Consider the following 20,735-nt stretch of genomic DNA (forward strand, 5'->3'; position numbering starts at 1 on the left):
CCCCGTCCACTCTGGGGCTGCGGGCCACAGTAGCAGCTCAGAGCAGGCAGGCAACGAGCTCAGACTAGAGCCGGGATGGCCTGCCCCGCCGTGCGCACGGCTGTGCGGTCCGGAGCCTTGGCTTCCCCAGTTCAAGGCCCTGTGCCAGCCCTGCTCGAGGAGGGGGCTGGTGCCCGGGAGCCTGGGGCCCAGGAGGCGGAACAGGACGGGGAGTGAGGGTGGGCCCTGGACGTCGGGCCCCGCCTGAGGAGGGGGCTGGTGCCCGGGAGCCTGGGGCCCAGGAGGCGGAACAGGACGGGGAGTGAGGGTGGGCCCTGGCCGTCGGGCCCCGCGTGGGGAGGGGGCGGCAGCGGGTTGTGAGCCTTGGTCCGTCAGTGTGTCTGGGGCGCTCAGTGGGGTGAGGCGGGAGCCAGGGAAAGGTGTCGGGGTGGTGCGCCCGCGGGCAGGCGTGCAGAGCTGGCAGCGCTGCGGCAGGAAGGCCTGGGCACCACCCAGCCACGACCTCCCACACCTCCCGGCCGCCGGCTCCCACGTCACCCAGGGAGAGAGGGAAAGGCACCGAGGGTCTCAGAGAGACTGAGCAGGGCAGGAACCAGCGTACGGTTTCCAGGGCAGAGTGGGGTCACCCCTGTCCCCCTGGTCCCTGGGCCTGGGGCACGGGACTCAAGGCCAGCGGCCTCTCCCAGGGCCCAGCCCGGCTGCCTGATAAGATAGGCCGGCCTCCTCCCTGCCGCCAGCTGGGAGGCCCCCCATCTGCCTTACCGCGCCCTCTGCGGCTGGCAGGCCCAGCTCGGGCCCCCACGTAGGACAGCTGGTTTGCGAGTGGCCACGGGGCCCCCAGAGACCCGCTGACCATGAGGGAGGTTTTCTGGAGGCTGCGGGGCAGAGGCCCTGCGGTAAGCCAGGGGAGGCCGTGCTGCCCCAGGGCCCCCGTCTGGAGGGGCCCTGCTCTGGGGCCTGAGTTGCCCAAGGCTGTGTACCCAGAGGGCATGTGGGCCAGGGCCGCCTTCTGGAGACCCCGACACAGCGTGCGGTCCTGGGGTGCTCTCAGGCGGGCCTGGCGCTCTGGGAGCACCCACCGTGTGCCAAGGGCCGGGCCAGCACTGTCGCACGCGCGGTCCTCACGGCGGCCCCGGGCGGGTGGCCGAGGCCCAGGGAGGTGGAACCACTTGCCTGCGGTCACGGGGCTGGCAAGAGGGGCTGCTTGCCCACCGGTCCCAGCCCCACAGGCCCCTCTGCCCGTGGCCAGGCGCTTCCGACATAACAAAGTCAAGCAGTGAGGACGACACACCTGCAGGTGGGACAGAGCCTCAGAGCAGGTCAGAGGGGCTGCCGGCCTCACGGGCCTGGCCCTGCTGACGGGGAAGCATGGGTGCTCCGAGGGGACCGCGGGCCACCTCTCCATCTCTGACGAAAACCCGGTTCCCGATTCCAGGCCGCACTGCGTGGGGCCAGGGGTGGCCACGGAGGCCGGCTGTCTCACCCACGTGCTCTGGCCTCGGTGTTCTCACCTGTGAAATGGCCCTAGCGGTCCACGCCGCAGGGTGGCAGCCCCCAGAGCAGCTGGGCGGCCTGGAGGCAGGAACCCTTTAACAACCTCCCTGGAGCCCAGCGCCGGGCGGGGTCTGTGACTCCCCAGCCTGCACCCAGAGGCTGCTGCCAGCTCTGGTCTCAGGGACACACCCAGGGGGCTCCCGGGAGCAGCAGGCTGGGGTGCGGGCTCTCCCGGGGCTGCTACGGGGGTCTGCTCAGCTGGGGGAAGACAGCGACCGCACCCTGCCGAGCGCGTCCATCCCCGCACCTGATTCCGCAGAAGGGAGCTTGGGGGCTGGCGGGGAAGGAGCCGGCGGAGGCCACACAGAAGCTGGGGGTGGGGCTCAAGCCCAGTGGCTGGCGCTGAAGCACAGTCCCTTGGTTACGAGGTGCCACCCCAGTCAGCCCGGCGGGGGGGGGGGGGGGGGCGGGAGGGCTGCCCGTGTTCAGAAACCCCAACGAGCAGCAGATCTCCTGGCAAGCTTGACCCTCCTTCAGAGGCCAAGGTCAAGTGCTGACCCACCTGACCCTCCAAGGTCAGGGGGGTAAGGAGGGGGCAGCATCCCGAGGACAGGGCGCCCGCTCCCCCGCCAGCAGGCCCAGTTGGCCGGGCCCCCGGCTCTGGCTTTCAGGGGAGTCTGCTTACTGGCTTTGCCCTCGGCCCCAGGCAGACCCCATCTCTCCCACCCACTGCGAGCTCACCTTAGAGCCCCCGCCTGGGAAGGGGGGCCGCGTCCACCGACAGGGGCTCCTCGTCAGGGCAGTAGGGGCCTTGGGAACTCCACCCACCACCTAGAAAGGGAGCCCGCCTGCCTCCACCTGCCTGAGCCCTCCGCGCGCAGCCCTGGAGACCCACTCACAAGCAGCATCTGACGGCGACCCCACCCCCGGGGGGGCTCCAGCCACGGGGGCCGGGATGGGGGGGCGGTGCAGGCAGCGGTCCACAGCGCACCCCCCCCCCCCCGGGCCAGGGAAGGAAGGAGGGTTGGCCCAAAGCGCCAACCGTGCAGCAAGACAACGTGAAACCAGAAAACTCTTTATTGAAAGGTACAAAAGCGTCACGCGGAGAGGTACAGCAATAAATTAGGTGTGGCCGGGAGGGGACGCGCGGGCCGCACGCCACACCACAGGGCCACGACATAGGGGCTCTTCTCAATAATTTATACCATGATGAAAGCAGCACAAAAATAAATATTGAAATGAAACTGCTGAGAGGCCAGAGGTGCGGGAAACAGGAGCGGGGCTAGGCAGGGCCCTGTCGCCCGGGGGAGCGAACCGGAAGCACGGGGGACGGGAAACCAGCCCCCCCGGCCAGGGGGCTGGGCCTGTTTTCTTAAATTAAAACATCCATATATTAAAACTGTGACAATGAAATTTCAACGCTCTGAGAGGAGGGGGAGGGATCACGCTGGTCTCCCAGGCCTGGTCCCGGGGAGTGGAGGCTGCGGGGATCGGGTGCTCGGAGAGCCCGGGCCGCCCGCCCTCCCCGCGGGGCACCCGGCTGGGGCGCGGCCCAAGGGCAGCGGTGGGCGGCGAGAGCGGCCAACTTAAGAAGCCAGGCGCGGGCGGTGGTCCCGCTCCCACCCACACTCCCAGGCAGCTCTGCCCTAGAGAGGCTTACAGTATCAAATAGGAAGAAAAGGTATGAAAATCTGTACGATAAAATGTGTATATAATTTTATATATATATATACTTTTCTCTCTTTTAAATATCCCCGTGGTCCTTACTGATATCCAATGTGGATTACCTACCATGGCTATGGTATCAACAGCTTCTTTACACACCGGCCGTGGCTCCGGAAGGACCCAGACGCCCCAGACCCCGCGCCCTCTCCCAGGACAGGGGCACGCTTTCTGGCTGTAGCCCTTGGGGCCCTCCCCCTCCCCCCACTCCTCCCGGGACGGCTGGCACCCTGCGCGGGGGCTTACTAAATGGTGGGAGGCAAGCCAAGAGGAAACCACGAGCTGGGGCCCAGGGCTTCTGGCCTGTGGTGGGCTCGGGGCTCGCCGCCCACCCCTCGGCCCCGGCATCTTCCCAGGTGGGGCAGGAAGGGGCGGCCCCTGCCTAGCCACGCGGGAAGCCCCGCAGCGTCTCTCTGGGAAAGGACACCCCAGCAAAGGCCCCCCAGTCATCAGTGGCTCCGAGTGCCAGAAAGGAAGAGCGGGTGAAGGGTCCAGGCGATGATTAAGCACCAAGGTTGCAGAGTCCCCGTGTCCTCTGCCGACACACCGTCCGAGCACTCCCGGCAGCTGGTCCTTGCCACCTTTCCAGCCCAGCGCCGCCCCCATCGTCACCTCCCCCCACCGTCCACACTCCTCTTTCTCCAACCCCACCCTCCTCCCTGCTCTCACCTCCTCCAGCAGCAGGACCCACGGGCAGGACCACGGGCGCCACTGCCCAGCTCCGTGGCCCGTGCCTGAGGCTGCCGCCGCCGCCTTCACACCTGTTCCACACGGAACACAGGGCTCCGCCTCCCTGGCCAGGCGGCTGCTGCTCCGCGATGGGGACCTGCCCTAGGTCACCCAACACAGAGGGGAAAGCCCAAGGCTCACCCGAGCCCCATTAACGAGCCGCTCCCCAAGGTCCCCGGCGCTACTGGCACGCTGACGGGAGGACGGGTACACGTGCACATGCGCTTGCACGCACTCGTGTGTACAGGCTCGCACACGCTCTCATGCACATGCAGCCCTTCCTCCACCCGCTCACGGGGCACAGGATCCCGGGTGTTCGGACCCCTTGGGGCACGGTTCCTCCTGGGGCACCCAGGGCGGTGAGGGGGTCCTGCACCGGCCGGGGGGCCGAGCGGGGGACGGACGCGCTGCTCGTGGGAGGGGCGGAAGACGTCTGGGCCGCGAACCTCCCAAGGACCTTCCCTCCACACATCCCAACTCCCCCAGTGCAAGACAGAGCCCTGGAAACGGCCCTGAGCGAGGCGCCAGGGCCCGGGGGAAGGCGGGCCGCGTGGGCGCGTGCGTGTGCGGAGCAGGTGGCACTTGGGCCCCCGGGAACCTACTCTTTTCCAGCCCCGGCCCGAGCCCGGCACAGGTCCGCGATCTGACTCCGGCGTGAAGGGGTCCGCTCCCCGTGGGGCCCTCAACCAGCACCCCGCGCCCCCCGCCGCGCACTAGGAGGCGGCCGAGAAGGGCACGGAGGCGGAGGCGAGCTCGGCGGACTTGACGATGGTGATGACGCTGGTGGTGGCCACCCTGGTGGGCGTGACGGGGCCGCGGGCCACGGTGCGGGCGAAGGTCTGCAGGGCCTCGTACTTGGAGCGCAGGGCGTCCAGCTCGAGCCTCATGCTGCTGTTCTCGCGGGCCAGCTTCTCCACCTCCCGCTGCAGCTCCAGCCGCTGGCGCTCCAGCTCCTCCTTCTGGGTCACGCGCTTGATGCGGCAGCTGGCCGCGTAGCCGCGGTTCTTGAGCGTGCGGCGCCGCTGCTTCAGGCGGACCACCTCCTCCTTGGTGAGGCCGCGCAGATGCTGGTTCAGCTCCCGCACCGACATGGACACCAGCTCATCGTCGCCGAGCACCGGGGCGTTCTCGCCCGCCTCCTTCTTGACCTGTGGGGCCGCAGCTCGTGGTCGGGGCGGGGACCGGAACACATGCCACGGGCGCCAGGGCTCGGCCCCTTTCCCCTCTGCGCCCCAGGCCGGCCCGGCCTCCACCCCGGAACGGGGACGGGCGCCGTGGGGTCGCCCGGCATCGTGCACGCGGTACGGGGCAGGGTGTCCCCTGAGGGATGCTGTCGGCCATGCCCGGCCGAGAGCCGGTCGCCCTCTGTCGCCCAAACCCCACGAGGCCGCGGCCCGGCTGTGCTGCCCCGGGACTCTCCAGTGCCTGGTGCGGGGCTGGCGGCAACCCCTCCCTCGGCACCCCTCAGGCCCGTTAGGTCCCGCCAAGGCCGGTGGGACAAGGCTACGTGGACCCAGCGGGACCCCAGGAGGCGCCTGGAAGGGCACAGCCCACAGACGCACAGAGAGCTGACTCCAGCCAGACCCAGCTCTGCTCCTAAGCAGGGAAACGGCCAGCCCCAGGGAGGCAGCGCCTGGCGCGGACCCACAGCACCAGGCTCGGAGCTGCAGCACCCGCTCACGGGCACCCCACCAGGGGCTCTGCGGAACCAGACGCCACCCTGCCCACGTCCGGGGCTGGGTTGACAAGTACGTCTTGGCCGGCAGGCACCCACCCCTCCACCCCCAGGCGCCAGGGCCGGCGTCTCCCGAAGCCACGGCCTGCGACTCTAGCATCACTTCTCCCAAAGGTACTTCCTCCAGCCCACGGCCCCTCCCCACGCCCGGTGACAGGCTTCCTTCCTCAACTCTAGGGCGGTCCTGGGACAGGGGCTTCGGGGGCCGGGAGGGACCTTCCCGGGCCTGTGCCCATCCCACCCCCTTACCTTCAACGCCTTGTTCGCTTTGGGATTAGTCGTCATAACCTGGGTACAGTCACCCGGACAGAACCGCTTGGAAATGGTAACTGAAAATCACAGAGCACAGAAGCGAGTGTGATGAGTTCCTGACTGGGCACAGGTGACCCAAAGCAGGGACGACCCCCTGCAGGGATGCCCCGAGGAGGCTCAGCTCCCCGCTCTGCACTGTCCAGTCACAGCACCCTGCGAGCAGGGGCATCCTGGTGGTCCTGAGCCGCTGCCCAGGGGGCCCGGGAGGACACCTGCCCACACCCCCAACTCCAGCAGCGGCCCGAGAGCGGCCTGCGTGCACCTTGTCTGGGGCCTGGCAGCCACGGCTGTCCCACGCTGCCCCCGCCCACTGGGCCTGGGCCATGAGCGCCAGCGCCGCGGGCTGGCACGGGGCAGAAGCAGCGGCTGCTTCCTGCTCTGCCTCCGGCCCCGAGCTAGACGTCTGCACCTGTGGCAGGACGCCATGTTCAGGGGTCCAAGTGCGCCGTAGCAAAGCCCCCTCCCGAAAGGCCACACCTAGCCCCTGTGAATCGCCACTGGCCCCAGGGACAGCCCCTGCCCTGGCAAGACCCCATCACTCTGGGCCCACCTGGCCCCCGAGAGGCCAGGTGGGGAGCCCCTGGCTTGCTGAGCTCACCGTAATTACGGGTTGGGGGGAGCCCCGTGCCCGCCCTGGCCAGGCCCCACCCTCCCCAACAGACCTACCTCCGCCAAGGGCACTGCAGCTGTGACATCACCACCTTCACCTAGGCTGCCCCACAGCCATGACCTGAGGCCCAGAGCGTGGGCGGGGGCTCCCTACGCCAGCCAGCCTGCGACCAGGGACCTCCAGAGCTCACTGACCGTCTGGCGGGAGCCGTCTCTGCCGCCCGCCAGCCCCCGCCGCCCGCCCCGCCCTTCTCGTTTTCGCGTCTGCATTGTGTCACACATTCTAATCATTCATGAAAAAGCCAGCCAAAGCATCCCAAGCATGATTCCCCTCTGATAGTTGCCATGGCGACCTTGGGAAGTAGCCAACCCCCCATGGTCGTCATGGAAACAGAGAAGCCCACAGCAACAATGGCTTGGGGCAGGCCGAGCAGACAGCACAGGTTGTGGGGCAGCAAGCAGGCCCCTCATGCCTGCGGCTGGGGAAGGCATGCGGAGGACTGGCCCGACTCGCTGGTGCGCCTTGTCTCCAGCTTACAGGGTCGGGGTCTGCCCCCCAAGTTCCGAACGCCGGATGAGGTGAACTGAGCAGAGAGAACGTCAGAGAAACACCAAGGAGGGTCTTGGGGCCAGAGATGGAGCCACAGCAAAGCCTCCATCTCAAGGTGAGGGAGACCTGGGGACGGCCTTCTCCCGCAGCCCTGAGACCCTCGCTGTAGCACTGCCTGGACCCTCCACCCACCCACCCTGCCTCCGCGGCCCACCACCCTTCACCACCAGAGGGTCTCAGCACCCAGGCCTCTGGACCCCTGGTCGCCCCCGGCAGCACAGCCACTCTCCCAGGCGCTGGTGCGGGAGAGCAGGACGGCAGCAGGGCCAGTGTGGCCTCCGGGGGGAACCGTGCCCCTCTGTTCTCCTCGCAGCTACATGTGTGCTCGAGACAGACATGCAGCCGCTCCTGGGGCAATCCTAGTAGGGAAGTAAGAGCTGCTTCCTGACTGTGGCTTGACCCCTGGCATCTGGGGGGACCCAAGAGTGCCCCACGGGCCGCCCCTCCCTCCGGTGCAGGGGTCAACGCTGGGCTGGAGAAGCCACTAGGAGGGCTGGTGGGCCAGGCGGCTGGGAGGCCATGAGAAACTTCTCCAGGACGAGCGGCTATCATTCCAGCTCGCTCTCAGCACGCCAGGGCATAGCTGGGCGGTGAGTCACCAGCTGTTTACAGAGCTGGGCTCACATTCCCACAGACTGAGGCCCCGCCCACCCACCCGGACCAGCTCCCACCCGGTGGGAAAAGGAAGTGGGGGGGGCTCCGCTTGGACCCCGAGCAGACCCTCAGTAACGTACCGGCCTGGCCAGGACCCGGGCACCTTCAGGGCAGGGACGCCTCCTCTGGGGACCTGCCCACCGTGACATTGCCTGGTGGGTCGCCCATTCCCAGGATGTGCATAGGCCTGGGCCTCAGCACCCCGTGGGCTCGGCCCCCTGCCCTCTGCACAGGTCCCATGAGCGTTAGGCGCCCTTGTCCACCAGGTCAAGGTCGCCCAGGCAGACCCTCTGGCTACGTCCACCGGCTCTGAGCCCACCTCGTCCACCACCTGGGCTACTGGGGCCCAGCACCACGGGCGAGGAGCCCCGGCAGAGACGGCAGAGACGGGGTCTGACCTCAGGGACCTTTCCTCAGTTCTCAGACCTTCTGTGTCCAAGCAGATGGCGCGAATGCGTGCAAATATGGAGCCGAGGGGCTGGTCTCCCTCTGGGGGTGATGAAGCAGACCCCCTTCTCTCTGTGGGTCTCGATCTTCCCTTCTGAAAAATGAGGGGATCAGAACCAAGGGCCCCAGTGCCAAATGTCCTCAGCTGGGCCACGCAGGTGACGCCGTGAGAGACACTCCGGCCGAGGGCCGCGCTCTCAACCCCCCGGGCTGCAGGGCCTGTACCAGCACCCCGGCCCTGCGGAAAGGTGGCAAGTCCGGGGCGGGAGCAGACACCCACCGCCCTGCTCAGCATCATGACCCCCACTGCCTTGGCTTCCGCCCCCTCCTCAGGGACCTGCTCCTCCCGGCCCGGTGCCTGCCCAAGGGGCTCACACCAAAGTCAGGCCCAGGGGCAGAGGGCCCTTCCGCAGACTCGGCACAGGGACAGGAGCGGCACGGTTACTCGCCTCTCGCCCAACACCCAAAACACACAAAGTATCGACCTCACGTCACTTCTGACTTCAGAAAAACAACAGCTCGCTCTTGGAAAGAGGTTCGGAGAAGAGTTTTGTAGGTGTGAAGAAGAGTTTATAAAACACCTGATTTTGAAACAACTGCCCTAAAAGGGTATTTGTGAACCACGGAACATCAGGCAACCTCATGGGCCAGCAGAGCTCACACAGGACGAACTGCTTTCTGGGACTCGGCTGGAACCGGCTGGGGTGGGAGACAGCAGCTGGGCACGGGCAGGGGCGCCCAGCGCTGCCGCATCGGAGCCTGGTTACCCCACACGTCTTTTCAACAGCCCCGTACAAGGAAGGACGCCCGGGCACTGCCGCCAAGTAACAGAACCTGGCGACACACGTGCAGAGAGCCCTTGGGCTCGTCCTGGTGGGGTCACCCCAGAAGCTCGGTGGCCAGCGCTGGGCTGGGAGCCCGGATGGCGGGGCTGCCCTCCGCTCGCCCCCTCCCCAAGCCCTGAAGGAGCTGCTGGGCCAGACAGCGTGCAGCCAGCACTTCTACCCCAGAACACCTTCCAGGCGACCGTCAGCCTAACTAAGGCTGGTTTTCAACCCAAAGCCGGAAACTCCATTCTCACCTACAGCTGAACACGGAAGAGGGCTTCCTCTCCAGGAAAAGGGAACCCCAGCAGACTAGATGGAGGCAATTCAGGTGACCGCGTGGTCTGGAGGGCCTTCGGGGGCTGGGGCGTCCCTCCCCTTCCGGGCCCATTAGGAACAGGGCAGGGCAGGGCGGCCAGGTCTGACAGTTCAGGATTGCTCTTCTGGAAGGCAGGTGGGCCTGGGCCAGGACCACTTCTTACCTTCCCTCTCACAAACCCCTTCCTCGGTTGTGACCTAGCTCCTGAGGTGACTCACGGCCTGGCCGTCTCCCGTGTGCTCCGGCCCTCGAGGGGCTGGGCCGGGGTCCAGGGCCCGGGGGACATTTTCTCCATCAGGGGAGCCAGTGGCTGACAGGAGCACTGACCCACCCGAACAGCCCCGGGTTTGGATTACCTAGGAGCAAGGGAGGTTCTAGAGTTTCAGATTCGCGCCTAGACTGGACGACTAGCCCGCCTGCCCAGATCGTGAGCCTGCGCGTGAGAAGCCGCGTCTCTGATACCGAGCAGGGTGGGCCCTCGACACACTGCTCCTGTCCGGCCCGTGCCCGTGCCCCTCAGCCCAAGACAAGCGGACGGAGCAGCCCTGCCATTCCCAGGCCTCGAGGGTGTCAGGTCAGAGGAGGGGGAGGAGGAGGGAGGGCAGGTTCCCACTCCTGCAGCCGAGAGCGGACCCCAGAGCCAGAAGCCACCGTGCTGCGGCGGCCCCCGCTCTGGCCGCACAGCGGGCACCCATCTCCCAGACAAGCACACATCGACTCATCCCACGAATGAACGAGCTGAAGACAGGTCCCAGGACCAGAAGGGCTCCCACCGCCCAGCCCCAGCTCCGCAAGACGGGGTGTGTGTCCTGCCGCACCTCTACGCGCACCCCACCAGCCCGGCCTGCACCCAGCCTCCAGGCTGGCCCTGGCTGGCCGCCCTCCGGCAAGACGTGACTGTCTGCCTGCCTCGGAGGACGTCTGGTCACCTTGCCTTTGCAGCCCGAGGAAGCTGTGTCATCCTGGCTACGTCCAGAGGTGACTCAGGCAGCTGCCGGGCTGACAGCAGGCGGACCACCGCCCCGCACCCGCCACGCCCCGTGCCCCTCTGCTCCTGCCACGGAGCTTCAGGCCAGGCCCTGATCCCCTCAAGCCCCCGGGGGGTCCCCTTCTGGCTTCTGCTCTCCCCCAGCCCAGCTGTGCCATGCAGGGCTCCAACCAGCCCAACCTCCAAGTCCAGCCAGGGATGCCTGCACGGGCCCCGGAGCTCACCCTCTCTCCACACCTGCCCTCCTCCTGGGTCTCCAGCTCAGGTGATGATGGCCCCCCAGGCCTCGCCTCTCCTTCCATGCCCACCTGCTAGGCTCGGCCTGCATCACCCTTTAGATGCTCCGGCCCTACAGCACCGCCTGGGCCCAGGCCCCCTGCGTCTTGTCTGTATTCCTGTCTCGGTCGCTCAAATGCAGCCCCTCCAAGCAGGCAGAGGGAGCCCCCCCGGTCAGAGTCCTTCCTGAGCCCACCTCTCTCCTGACCACATGTTGCCATGCCAGCCCCCCCAAATCTGTGCTGGGTACCCTCCCACTTCTGAGCCCCCTGCCCTCCCCTCCCCCAACCCTGGCATCACCAGAAAGACTCCCCTGCCTTCCCTGTGGTTAGGTGGGTGCCCCCTCCTGAGCACACGTCGAGGGCTGAGCCCAAGACCTGGTCCTTCCGTCCAAGCCCTGCCTCCCTCGCTGGATGGAGAGCAGCGGACCCTCCTACCTACCTGCTCCCCCCACTCCTGGCAGGTGAGAGGTCTGCTGCATAAGCAAGTGTGTGAGCACTGCACTGAAGGGAGGGGGCCTGGGGCGGCTTCCACCCCGTCTCCTCTCTGCCCCCTGGCCCAGGGCACCCAGACAGGCAGCGCAGAAAAGCAGGCAGGTGCTGCACAGACCCCGGACACGGGACCCCGCCCCACAGGCCAGCGAGGAGGCTCGGGGCTCAGTTTCCTCACATAAAATGGAGTGTGTGTGTGTGTGTGTGTGTGTGTGTGTGTGGACTGAGACCACACAGGTTCATCTCTACCTGCTCTAGAATCCTACAATTTTAAGATGACACTTTCAATTTCCTGAGACTGTAAGAAAGAGGAAACATGACGAGTCTGTGACTTATAAAAAGCAAAAGTAAACAGCGGAGCAATGCATCTTCCATTAGCAGAGAACAGGGGGCGGGGAGCAGAGGGGAGGGTGAGTCACTGTTTACTGCTCTGAGGAGCGGCCACACAGAGGACGCTCCCAGCTGGCCGGGGCTCCATTTCCCGTGTGGACTGGACCCGACATCCAGAAAGTCCGTCCAGAAACCTTTAGACTCGGGAACAGCCAGGACACGGGCAGGAATTCTAGGTTGCCCGAGATTGTAAACAAACTCCGCAGCGACGGCAGAGCCAGAGAGTGAAAGAATGCACCGCGGGGGACAAAGAATGGTCCGGAAAACGACCTGGCTCCGAGGCAGCCTCAGCTGCAGGGCTGGAAAAAGGGCTGGGACGCAGCAAGCCCCGGAGCCGACTTCCCCAGTAGCCTCGATTCAACTCCCATTTTTAGCAACCACCTTGAAAGTGAGCGATGCTGAACTTGGAAGCCAGCCCTCAAAGGCCAGCTATGCTCGAGCACAAGAGGCAAAGGCGCTCTGGGGAGAAGCCTCACTTGTGGTTCTGAGTTAATAAATGTTTTATTTTGGAAGAGCGTAGAGGTCTAGCTTTAAGTCATAAAAGCAGACACCCTCTACCGAGCTCAGACTCAAACATTCCTACTGGACCCAGGGAGAGAAGTTCTCCGAAAGGTGTCAACCATCCAGGATGCAACAAGCTGCAGGTGTGCCCCACCCACGGCACAGCCCACCTTCAGCTTCCCAGCCCCCCCCCCCCGCCCCGCTTAGACAAATGCTTTTTTAAAAAGCGCCCTCCCCCCGAAGACATGAGGCTTCGAGACCGGGCTCCAGAGACAGCACACATGGCACACAGCCGTACTTCATTAAGAAACCTGTGCAGCAACCGCTGTGCGGGAAAACCTCGCCAATGCCAATAAAGGGGCAAGGGGAGGGCAGTGGGGCCGCCAAGCCACACTGCGGGGGAGCCGCTGATCTGTCACTATGGGCTGGGTGTGGGCACGCGAGTCGCGGGAGCTCCCCGAGTGAGGCCAGGCTCCTGGCAAGGGGGTGATGAGTGCTGGTCAACTCTGAATGAACTGTTAGGGGGAAGAGCTCACTTCTGCCTGGGCTACCAGGGCCGTGGGGAAGGTAAACAAGAGCGTAATCATTAACACACGAAAGAGATCAGGGGACTTCCAGCAACCCGAACCGAGTGCTCCGGGAATGTGGGCAGAATGTGGGCAAGTGCCGCTTGGGTGAAGACTCCAGGACACGTGGCGCGTGAGGATACTACAACGGGAGACAGGAGACGGAGGGCAAAGCGATGTGCTTTTCCAACGCAGACCCGGGGCCATAGCCCAACACTTCCCTCCCTCCCGGGTTCCGGAGAAGGTGTGTGGAAGCAGGCAGACTACTGACACATCGCCTGTGTCCTGAACTCGGAAAAGGCACCGAAGGACCCGCATTTCCAGTGAGAAGGAATGGAGACACCCCATTCACAGAGGAGAAAAATGAGCCGCGAGCCATGGGGTTCGGGAAGTGACGCGTTCGCCGTCCCCCTCCCCACCCCAAGCTTCCACACCGAGGCCTCCCTCCGTGAGCCCCGGCAGGTCGGCTGCTCGGACCGCGACCTGGTCGGTGAGGCCCCTTCTCTTCGCCCTGGCCACCCTCGGCGCGGCGGGGACCCGGGCGCGGGCAGCGCAGGCCGGGCCTGAGCGCCGCCGGGGCGGGACCGCGCGGCCGAGCCGGGCAGCGCCCAGGTGCGCGAGGCCCGAGTCGCCCCGGTCGCCACGCGCTCCCCGGCACGTGGCCCCCGCTTCCCCCGGAGCTTATCTCCGGGGCTGAGAGCAAAACAGGTGGGGCGAGCCGGGAGGGGGCACCGGGCCCGCCGGAACGCCGCGCTCCCCACTCGGCCCTCTCCCGGCCCGCCCTGCGCCCGCCGCCTCCGGACACGGGGTTGGGGTCCGGGGTCGGGGGCGCGCTCCCCTCCCCAGAAGGAAGGCCCCCAGCCCGCGCGGCGCGCTCGGGACGGGACACCTGACGGCAGGTGCGCCGGCCGGGTCGGAGTCCCAGGGTCCGGCCCAATTTGGTCACGGGTCTGAGGGGGCCGTGACTCAGCGGCTGGCGCCCCCCGCCCGGTCCCCCGGCCCCAGGCCCCTGGCCCAGCCCTGCCCGGCAGATCCTCACCTGGCGTCGCGCGGGGGGCGCGGGCGCGCGGCGGCTCCTCGCGGGCACGCGCTCTCCTCGCGCTCGCGCTCACTCTCGCGCTCCCCGTCGGCCACCGCCTCCGCCGCGCGCTCCGGCTCGGACTTCGCGAAGAACAACAAGTCCCCCCCGCCGCCCACCGCCCGCCGCCAGCCCGCCCGCCCGGCTCCCCAGCATCTGACACCGCTTCCGGGATCGGCGTCGGCGCGCGTCACGCCGCACCGCCCACCGCGCGCACCGCCCCCGCCCACCCGCCGCGCGCGCGCCAGCGCCCCGCCCACCCGAGGCACCGCCCGCCGCCGCGCGCCGACGCCCCGCCCCAAGGTTCCTACCACCCAGAGGCTCCGCCCCCGCGCCCACCTGTGCAAGGCAGGCGGGCGGTACCTATGACCGCAGGTGCAGCGCGCGCTGCGTGGTGGCGGCCCCGGCGTGCCCTGCGCCCCACACGTGGCGGCAGTCGTCCCCACACGTCGAACCGAGCCGGGAGCACCCCCATTCTCCCTCGAGCTCGCCCTCTCTCAGGTCGGGGGAAGGGCAGGCTCCTGTATGGACTCCACATTCGTATTCTCCAGTTGGCCTCCCCTAACCCTAACCCTGAACACCCCACCGCCCACCCCCGCGCATCCCTTAGCCTCACCAGGGCCCTCGGGGACCCCGCCCTCCCCAGGAGTGATCGCAGCGGAAGCCCGTGTCTGGGGACGGTCTAGTGGTCTTATCACAAGAGGAGATGGGTCCAGGGACACACACGCCTCCCTGTCTGTGGGGTAGGCCGGCCCCACAAATGAGGAAAGGGCACCTGGCGTCCCCTCCTGATAGGCGCCCCATCTCTCTTTTGATTTCCCGTCTTGACCGAGATGTGTGCAAAGAGAACTCCTTCCCTTCTATTGGAAGGAGAACAGCATAAAATGGTGACGACCTCTATGTCTAGGGGCCCAAGACCCTTGGAACAGTGCCCACCTAAGGCCCAGCTGATGGTTGCCATGGGAAAACAGACCCTGCAGGTTCTGCAAAGGCAGAGCCAGGATGCCTCCCCGGCCTCAGGTCAGGGCCACCCCAGGAGAGGAGAGCCTCCGCGTGCTGCAGATGGAGGACAAAGCTGGGGAGGTGACCCGTCCAGTCACACGGCCTTGCCCACTACCCCCTCCCCAGCACTTGGATGGGAGGCCAAGCCCCTGGACGGTTTCTGGATCCTTCTCAGAAATAATAATGAGGCCACAAGTCTGAGTTCTGAGTAGAGAACAGGGAAAAATGCCAAGGCTCTGGGAGAGGGGGGCAGGCCTCCCACCATCTCAGGCCGCTCAGGGAACGGGAGAAAGTGCTGAGAGGTTTGCAGTCGGTACCACTGGTGGGCTTCCTTCTGAGTGACCTGCTCTGCTGGGGCGCCCTGGCCTCGTGGGGCAGCCAGGCTCACTGGAGTTTGCTGCCGGCCTCAACAGGAACAGCTACCAATAAACACAGCGGCAGCAGCAGCAGCCCATCTCTCCAGGATGTTTTCAGAGCCGGAATTTGAAAGGTGTTTCCCCTTCCCTTAGCCCACACCCTCTGTCCTCAGAGGCTGTTGCTTTGTGGCCCTCTCAGCAGGACACCACAGTGAGCGATCAGTGTAACTGACTCTCTCCTCACTGTTCTCATTTCCCTAACTGGACCGAAGTCTCTTCATGTAACCTTTGGTTACTAAGAGCACTGTCTAAATGGTCTCATCAACACCATGAAAGCAGGGCCTGGAGAGGCTGCATCAGGTGGACCTGGGAGAGAGAGATCACACCTGTGCTGGAGCCGTTCGCATCAGTTCACTTCTGGGTATTCGTTTCCTCGACTGTAAAATGGGCTTGGTAAACAAACTTATTTACGAAACAGAAACAGACTCACAGACTTAGAGAAGGAACTTATGGTTACGGGGGTGGGGCCCGGGGGGCGTCGGGGAAGGAGCTGGGGAGGGAATGATTGGGACTTTGGGATTGACGTGTACATACTCCTATATTTAAAATAGATAACCAGGGGCTTCCCAGGTGGCGCAGTGGTTGAGAGTCCGCCTGCCGATGCAGGGGACGCGGGTTCGTGCCCTGGTCCGGGAGGATCCCACATGCCGCGGAGCGGCTGGGCCCGTGGGCCATGGCCGCTGGGCCTGCGCATCCGGGGCCTGTGCTCCGCGGCGGGAGAGGCCACAGCAGTGAGAGGCCCGCGTACCGCAAAAAAAACAAAAACAAAAATAAAATAGATAACCAGGGGCTTCCCTGGTGGTGCAGTGGTTAAGAATCTGCCTGCCGATGCAGGGGACACGGGTTTGATCCCTGGTCTGGAAGATCCCACATGCCGCGGAGCAACTAAGCCGGTGCGCCACAACTACTGAGCCTGTGCTCTAGAGCCCGCGAGCCACAACTACTGAGCCCGTGCCACAACTACTGAAGCCCACGCGCCTAGAGCTTGTGCTCCGCAATGAGAAGCCACCCCAATGAGAAGCCTGTGCACCACAACGAAGAGTAGCCCCCGCTCACCGCAACTAGAGAAAGCCCGTGTGCAGCAACAAAGACCCAACACAGCCAAAAACAAAGTAAATTTTTAAAAATGTATTTAAAAATAAAATAAAATAGATAACCAGGGACTTCTGTGGTGGTCCAGTGGTTAAGACTCTGTGCTCCCAATGCAGGGTGCCTGGGTTCAATCCCTGCTCAGGGAACTAGATGCTGCATGCTGCAACTAAGGTCCAGCACAGCCAACTAAACAAATACTTTGAAAAATAAAATAGACACCCAACAGGGACCTACTGTACAGCACATGGAACTCTGCTCAGTACTCTGTAATAACCTAAATGGGAAGAGAATTTGAAAAAAGGATACATGTGTATGTATAACTGAATCACTTTTCTGTACACCTGAAACCAACACAACATTGTTAATCAACTCTACTTACTCTGGGGCTTCCCTGGTGGAGCAGTGGTTAAGAATCCGCCTGCCAATTTAGGGGACACGGGTTTGATCCCTGGTCCAGGAAAATCTCACATGCCGTGGAGCAACTAAGCCCGTGCGCCACAACTACTGAGCCTGCACTCTAGAGCCCATGAGCTACAACTACTGAGCCAATGTGCCACAACTACTGAAGCCCACACGCCTAGAGCCTGTGCTCTGCAACGAAGAGCAGGCCCCTCTCACCACATCTAGAGAAAGCCCGTGCACAGCAACGAATACCCAACGCAGCCAAAAATAAGTAAATAAATAAAAATAAATAAATAAACTCTACTTACTTCAATACAAAATTAAAAAAATTTTTAAATAAATACAAAAATAAAATGGGCTTGATAAAATGAAATGAAGATGGGCTTTTTAAATAAATGATGTTGAGACAACATGATAACCATTTAGTAAAACATAAAGCTGGGTCCACAGTTTACCCACACGGTACAGCAGTATTATACATTTTGAATGGATTAAAGAATTAACATTTTTAAAAAGAAACCATGAAATGATGAAAAGGTTCTGGAAATGGATGGCGGTGGTTGCACAACAATGCGAATATACTTGATGCCACTGAACTGAAACACTGCAAATGGTTAAAATAGTGAATATCACGTTATGTGTACGTCACCACAATAAAAAGAATAAGATTAAAAAAGCATCAAAATATTGAAGAATACGTGAGTGACTTCCTTTAAAACTTTGCAGTGGGGAAAGTTTTTTCTAATCATGATTAAAAATCCAGACACATAAAAGTGGTTTGAGGCAAAAATCACCATAAGCAAGTCACAACACAAAGTATAGACTGCGACTGTCTTCCTCATGCACAGAGGGCTCCTAGAAATGTAAGAGAAAAAGACAAACAAAAAGGAGCAAGGAAGAGATTTCCCTAGTGGCCCAGTGGGTAAGACTCCGTGCTCTCAATGCAGGGGGCCGGGGTTCAATCCCTGGTTGGGGAACTAGATCCCACATGCCACAACTAAGAAGTCTGCATGCCGCAACGATGATCTCGTGTGCCGCAACTAAGACCTGGTGCGGCCAAAATAAATAAATATTAAAAAGGAACAAAGGATACGAAGAGATCCTTCGTAGAAAAGGACGTCTAAATGACAAACACAGGAAAGATGTTTGTCATAAGAGAAAACACACGTGATAATGGCATTGCAACGCCATCGCTCATCTGTCAGAATCCAAGAGTCAGACCACTTCCTCTGATGGCAGGGCTGGGCGAACGGGCCCTCAAGTACACTGCTGGTGAGGGTGCAGGAGGGGCATCTGGCAGCTTCTTCCATACTTACCTTGGACCTTACTTGTCCTCTGACCCAGCCATCCCACTCCTGGAAATCTGTGCCACACACGCACCTGGTCAAATGTGAAATTGGGGGTGTACGAGCTCAGCATTGGGGCAGCGGCTATAATAAAGGAAGATGGGAAACCACCAAGCTGTCCTCATCAAGGGACCAGCTAAATAAACTGTGGGACGCCTGTATGACAGAGTAGTACACAGCCATGCAAAAGGAATGCAGGAGATTCCTGTACACTGATACTGAAGACCTCGGGGTCTGTTGTAAATGAGAAATCAAGGTGCAGAACTGGGGGTGTGATGTGCTACCTTTAGCGTACGGAAGGGAGGGTTATAAAAATGTATACTGTCAGTCCTCTGTACCTTTGGGTTCCGTGTCCCGGGATGCAACCAATCTCAGACTAAAAATATTTGCGGGAAAAAATTCTGGAAAGTTCCAAAAAGCAAAAACTCGAGTTTGCAACACACTGGCAACTATTTACATGGCATTTACATTGTATTGTATGTTATAAGTAATCTAGAGATGATTGAAAGTGTATGTGCACAGGTTTCATGCAAATACTGTGTTATTTTATGTAACGGGCCTGAGCACCCTCAGAGTTTGGTATCCGTGGAGGGCCAGCGACTGTATTCATGTCTGTACCTGCAGAAGGAAGCCTGGGAGGATAAAAAGGAAACTAAGGAAAAGGGTTGCCTTTGGCCGTTGGGGGATGATGGGGCGCGGATAGAAACAAGATTGCTGTTTCAACTTCCTTATGTCATTCTGACTGCCAGACCGTGAAATGTATTAGCTATTCAAAACTACAGAATCAAATTAAAAATGAAATAAAATGGAGGGAACTATGCCGACCTCACAGGACTGGTGTGAGAGTGCAGTTTCTAGATGGCCGTGAAGACCTTCGCACAGCACCGGGTCCCTGGTTGGCCTTAATAAATGGTGCTTTGATGACGGCTTTATGGCAGAGACAGCGCTGCTTACCCAGACACACTGCTCCTCTTTGCCCTGGGAAGAGCCTTGTGACCATCACGGCCCACGCCTGGGGTAGACAGACCTGCCCATCGCCCAGCTGGGCAGAGCTGGTTCTTAGGGAGGAGCCTGGGCCCCCCTCCCGGCCCAGGGTCCACCCCGCCCCCTCCTTCCGGAGAGCTGGAGGTCGGCGTGCCGTGGGCAGACTCAGGGGGCCCTGGCCAAGGTCCAGGGAAACTGAGGGACACTGGGGCCCCGAGATCAATTACTCAGCAGGGAGGTGAGGGGCAGCTCTAGCCGCGAGGGGCTCCCAGCACTTACTACCCCTCAGGATCCTCACAGTTGTCCCCAGAGTCCCGGACCCCAGAAAGGTAGGGGGCTGGAACCTTGGATGGGCCGGACCATGGGGCACCTGCTGCAGGCCCCACCCCTCCACGGGCAGGCCAGTGGGGCTCTCTAGGAATTGAAGGGCTGGTATTGGCACCCCACGCCTGTGACGGGGCTGACTTTGCGGGGGGATGTTTGCTGACCCAAGAACAAATGACTCCTGCCCTCGGCCCGGCCAGCGGTGCCCTCCCCTTGCCCAGCGCTGACCACGGCTGCCCTTTGAGGATGAGGGACCTGAGGCTCGGGGAGGAGGGCACTGGCCAGGCAGAGCCCAGGTCCCCTCCTTGGCCTTCCACCGTGCCACCAACGCACCTGCTCTCAGGGCCCTGCTGGGCTGCAGCCGTCCCTGTCCCTCCCTCCAGAAAGCTTCCCCAGGGCCAAGGCCCCTCCTGGGATTGCCTCCTGCAGCCCGGACCTCTGCCGGGGGGCAGGGCTGTGGCAGGGGTTGGGGGGCGGCTGTGAGCCTGACCGCTTATCCCCTCCTGGCTTCTGGGGTGAAGGAGGTGGTGGGCAGGAGCGGTCTGGAGCCCTGAGTCCTGAAAGGGTCTCCTCCTCCCCTGGCCAAGGGGAAAGGGGCCCCTGGGCATCTCAAATCTAGGAGGGGAGCGAGGGGCCCCGGAGAGGGAAGCAGCAGAGTTTGGCTTCCAAAGGCTCCTCTGTGTGGTCACGTCTGGGCCTGTCTCTGCACCCTTGAACTGGGAATAGGATTGACTTGGAGGATCACATGGGGGGAGGGGAGCTCTTTGTAGAAGGCCAACTGTTCTCAAAGGAAAAGACTCCCGTTATCATGATTATGATTACCGTGTGTTCATGTATTATTAAATAATATAGCCGATTCCCAGTCACAATTTGAGAACAGTTCTGTCAAGATTCCTAACCTCCCTTCCCCCTGCAACCCCCTGCCCGACTGCCGGCGACAGCCGTGTCCTCTGCAAAGCGCCACACCTCCGGGTGGGGTTCCCCCTAATATCTCCAGCCCGTCAACTGCCGGCGGCCAGTTGGCGAGGACATACTGGCTGCTCTTGGGGTCTGCAGCCACTCCTCAAACTGGTACTGACGGCTACACAGATGCAACTTGGTCCCATTTTCCAGGTGGGACACCTGAGACCCAGGTGATGGCAAACTTGTGCTCGTGGCCACCAGTGTGTCACTGAACTTGCTCGTTCCCTTGTCTTAGGGCCTGTGAATTACAAAGGGGGGGGCCAGCAGTGACCACGGCTCTGATACCAGGGTCTTACCAGGTACCCTTGGGGCAGGGAGAGCCGAGCTGCGTTCCCTCCCTCACCCCAGGAGACGTGCCTTTTATTCTGCAAATAAATAGCCTTTCCTGCCCTTGGAATTTAGAGACGCTGGAGGGCAGGGGTTCTCATCCAGGATGATTTGGCCTGGGGGACACTTGGCCG

General features: G+C 62.6%; 1 protein-coding gene across 2 annotated transcripts; it reads right to left on the reverse strand.

Moving 5' to 3' along the window:
* Positions 1-2,553: 2,553 nt before the first annotated feature.
* Positions 2,554-13,858, reverse strand: MAFK (MAF bZIP transcription factor K). 2 transcript variants are annotated; one of them, XM_004268984.4, is made up of 3 exons: positions 13,707-13,858; positions 5,930-6,009; positions 2,554-5,093 (listed from the first exon to the last, which is right to left on the reverse strand). In XM_004268984.4, exons 2-3 carry the CDS (start codon positions 5,963-5,965, stop codon positions 4,659-4,661), a joined length of 471 nt encoding a protein of 156 aa, XP_004269032.1. In that variant the 5' UTR covers positions 5,966-6,009; positions 13,707-13,858; the 3' UTR covers positions 2,554-4,658. The 2 variants fall into 2 exon arrangements, with proteins under 2 accessions (XP_004269032.1, XP_033282633.1); XM_033426742.2 differs by lacking the exon at positions 13,707-13,858 and adding an exon at positions 6,659-8,255.
* Positions 13,859-20,735: the final 6,877 nt, after the last annotated feature.

Source organism: Orcinus orca, chromosome 16 (assembly GCF_937001465.1).
Source record: "Orcinus orca chromosome 16, mOrcOrc1.1, whole genome shotgun sequence".
In the NCBI taxonomy this organism is placed as follows: Eukaryota; Metazoa; Chordata; class Mammalia; order Artiodactyla; family Delphinidae; genus Orcinus; species Orcinus orca.

Excerpts from the sequence above, each read along its gene's own strand:
- MAFK (XM_004268984.4), bottom strand. The coding sequence starts at position 5,965 with ATGACGACTAATCCCAAAGCGAACAAGGCGTTGAAG. Across the intron at positions 5,094-5,929 it reads AAGCGAACAAGGCGTTGAAG|GTCAAGAAGGAGGCGGGCGA; the intron begins GTAAGGGGGTGG and ends GCGGCCCCACAG.